The 3,393-nt window shown below is 49.0% G+C and overlaps 1 protein-coding gene across 1 annotated transcript; it reads left to right on the top strand.

The window, feature by feature from the left end:
• Window positions 1-1,534: 1,534 nt before the first annotated feature.
• On the top strand, window positions 1,535-2,400 carry LOC119273178 (protein BOBBER 1-like). Its single transcript, XM_037554438.1, has one exon. It carries the CDS (start codon window positions 1,535-1,537, stop codon window positions 2,192-2,194), a length of 660 nt encoding a protein of 219 aa, XP_037410335.1. The 3' UTR covers window positions 2,195-2,400.
• The last annotated feature ends 993 nt before the right edge of the window (window positions 2,401-3,393 follow it).

Below are 3,393 nucleotides of genomic sequence, written 5' to 3' on the forward strand. Positions count from 1 at the left end.
CCCGAACAAATTTGGAAGAGCGAATAATTTTTTAAATCACGAACACTATTTCAAAAATATGAATAAATTTTGACAAAAAGAACATTCTTGAAAATTCTAAACCATATTTGAAGTTTTTGAAAAGCTTAAAAAGAAAAAGAAAAAAAAGAAAAAGAAAACGAGAAAAAAGAAATAACAGAATAAGATTGTGAAGAAAAACCAGAAAGAACCAGTAGAAGGAACTAGTTTTAAGTTTTATCGTCGCTTTCAATTTCTTTAAGTTTAGCTTTGTTGTTCGTTTACATCCACGAGTCGGTCGTGATGGCTACCGCGGCGTGTACCTCTACAGGAGGTCGTTAGTTCCATCCCTGTTCCGACCATTTTTCACGGTTTTTTAATATCGCAAAGCGAAACCAATTAAATGGACCGGCCCAGGGTGAGCTGCGCCCTGTGCGAAGCCACGACTACTTGCCGCAGTAAGCGGCGAATAGAAAATTCCCGAAGCTAGTACACACACGATGCACTAAGCAGCCATAGCGTTGACCCACGAAGCCACTAACCAACTACACACCCACGAAGCAAGGTTTTTAGGGAGATGAAAATCTATCTCCAAAATATTCAGGGATTCAAGCTTCAGTAGATCAAGAGAGGAACGAATGAAGCTGCTCATGCATGCCCTTAGGACACGCTTATTATTGGTGTTAACTCTTTATCTCTTGATGTAATCCCTGCTTGTTTGATTGACGTTGTACAGTCTTTTCGCAAAAAAAAGGACATTATACAGTTGAATGCAAATCCGCTTAACACTTAAACAAATTGCCGAGAGGGCAGTTCTCAAAACAAAAACTACACTCGACAAAAACTACACGACGACGTCTGGCAGGATTAGACAGATGACAGGACGGGCGGATGGCCGACAACGGCCATGGGCTAGGCCTCGCCGTCGAGCGAGCGTGTGTATCAAAAACAATGACTTAAGAGTTCGCCACACCTTAATTTTTTTTCGTCCTCCGCCTCTGCATCATAGTATTGTGAGCATAGTGCCCTTTTCTGTAAAGTAGTGCGCCAAGCTGCAAACAGCGTGCAGAAACCACCGGAAAAAAATAGCGCGCTATAGCACGCTAAAAGCATATTTTTAGGGACGGCGCTATTTTGTATAACACGCTAATGTTTTTTCCGTGGTAGGAACCTACTCCCACACAAGCAAGCCTTCACAAGAAACTTCATGGGGAACAAATCTTCAAAGGAAAGCGCTCATGGCCTGCTGCTGGAGAACGAGACGTAGTTCCGAACTCAAACTATTATTTTGAATTTGAATTCGTTTCGCACTCCAACTGACCAAGAAAGAAACTCAAAAGGCAGAGGTGGAAGCGGATTACGAATCCAGCCCGGGCACGGCCGGCCGGCGCGACCGCAGAGCCCAGTATAAGTAAACGGGACCCCAAAGCCCAAAGCCTCATCAACTCGTCTGCGATCGAAACCCCAACCCGACCCGAGACATCGACGCTAGAAGCCGACCGAAACCCTAGATCAGATCAGAGCCGGAGCGGCGGCCATGGCGATCATCTCCGAGGACATCATGCAGGAGGACGAGGCGTCGCCGCAGCCGCAGCAGCAGCAGCAGGCGCCGGCCGCCCTGAAGGACAACAGCTCCATGGAGGTGGAGAAGAAGGAGAAGGAGGAGGAGAGCAAGGGGAGGCAGCCAAACTCCGGCAACGGCCTCGACCTGGACACCTACTCGTGGTCGCAGCAGCTGCCGGAGGTGAACCTCACCGTCCCCGTCCCCGAAGGGACCAAGGGCAGGTCCGTCGTCTGCGAGATCAAGAAGGACCACCTCAAGGTCGGGCTCAAGGGCCAGCCTCCCATCATCGACGGCGAGCTCCACAAGCCCGTCAAGGTCGAGGACTGCTTCTGGAGCATCGAGGACGGGAGGTCGCTGTCCATACTGCTCACCAAGCGCAACCGGAGCGAGTGGTGGAAGACCGTGATCAAGGGCGACCCGGAGATCGACACCCAGCGCGCCGAGCCGGAGAGCAGCAAGCTCTCGGATCTGGACCCGGAGACGAGGCAGACCGTGGAGAAGATGATGTTCGACCAGCGCCAGAAGCAGATGGGCCTGCCCACCAGCGACGAGATGCAGAACCAGGACATGCTCAAGAAACTCAAGTCCCAGTACCCGGACATGGACTTCTCCGGGATGAAGATGCCTTCTTAGATTGTCTCTTAGCTGGAGCCTAGAGGATCTAAGGCGATAATGCCGAAGATTTTAGATGGAGATAATTGCTTCTACTACCTTAATTAGTACTCGTACTTTGCTATTTCGGTGTCTTGTGGTTTAGTGTTTGTTTATTGAAGTCTATTATTGTGACTGTAAAAGTATGCGCTATGCTTCGGAAATAGTATAAGTGAACTATGCTTTGATGTTCTCGTCAACTTTCTCGGTACTCTTTTGTTTCAAAATTATTATTTTTCTTCATTCAGACTTCGTAAACTTTAATCAAGTTTACAGAAAAAATTGGATCGCGCAGCCAATCAGTGTGACATTGATCCAAAAGTTTCAGTTTCAGAAGGAAAAAAGTTTAGTGCATAGTTCTGGTTACACAGAAAGTATTCAGTCAACAAGAACCTGGATGTCCTTTTCGAAAAACAAGAACCTGGATGTTGCTATGGCGTCGCCACACCCATGAGAGCATCTTCAACAACAGAGGCAATAAAAAAAAACACGTGCGTGCTGTAAAAGGCGGTTTTAGCGCGTGGAGCTGTTTCGTGCGCTCTAGCGATGGCGGGAAACTCGGACGCGCGGGAAAAGATTGTGCGCGCGAAAAAGCGGCCGGACGCGCGCTAGTTCTGGCAAGCGGCGTGTCCGGCGTGCATTATAAATGCAGCGCCCACCATGCGCCCTCCCACCGCTTTCCACCTCGCCGCGCACCCTCTCCTCCCGCTCTTTCCGCCTCGCTGTCGACGCGCCACCGCCGTGCCACCATGTCGCCGCGCCGCCGGGGAGTTTTGGGCTACCGCGCTGTCCGCGCGCGCCGCTCCGGCACTTTCTCTGCCGAGATCTGGTCCGGCGACATGCACCTCGGCCTCGGCACTTTCGACACCGCCCACGAGGCCGTCCGCTACTCGTATTTCTTTTGGTGAATGTGCGCTGATCTTCTTTTTTAGCTGATGTTCGGTAATTATTACTAGTAGCAGTTTTTCTTTTCAGAATCCATTAGCCCCTGCTTCACTTTTCTTTTTGAGCAACTGGAGAATCTTACTGATCAATGCTTACAGGGATACAAGTAACCCTCCCGGGGAGCCAAAATGCAAATATGCATGTTTACCCATACCAAATACAGTGGCTGCCTTAACTATATTATGGGCGTAAAAATTTATTTTTCTATGCTCATTAGAGATCTCAACCCACTAAAA

This window comes from Triticum dicoccoides, chromosome 3A (assembly GCF_002162155.2).
Source record: "Triticum dicoccoides isolate Atlit2015 ecotype Zavitan chromosome 3A, WEW_v2.0, whole genome shotgun sequence".
In the NCBI taxonomy this organism is placed as follows: Eukaryota; Viridiplantae; Streptophyta; class Magnoliopsida; order Poales; family Poaceae; genus Triticum; species Triticum dicoccoides.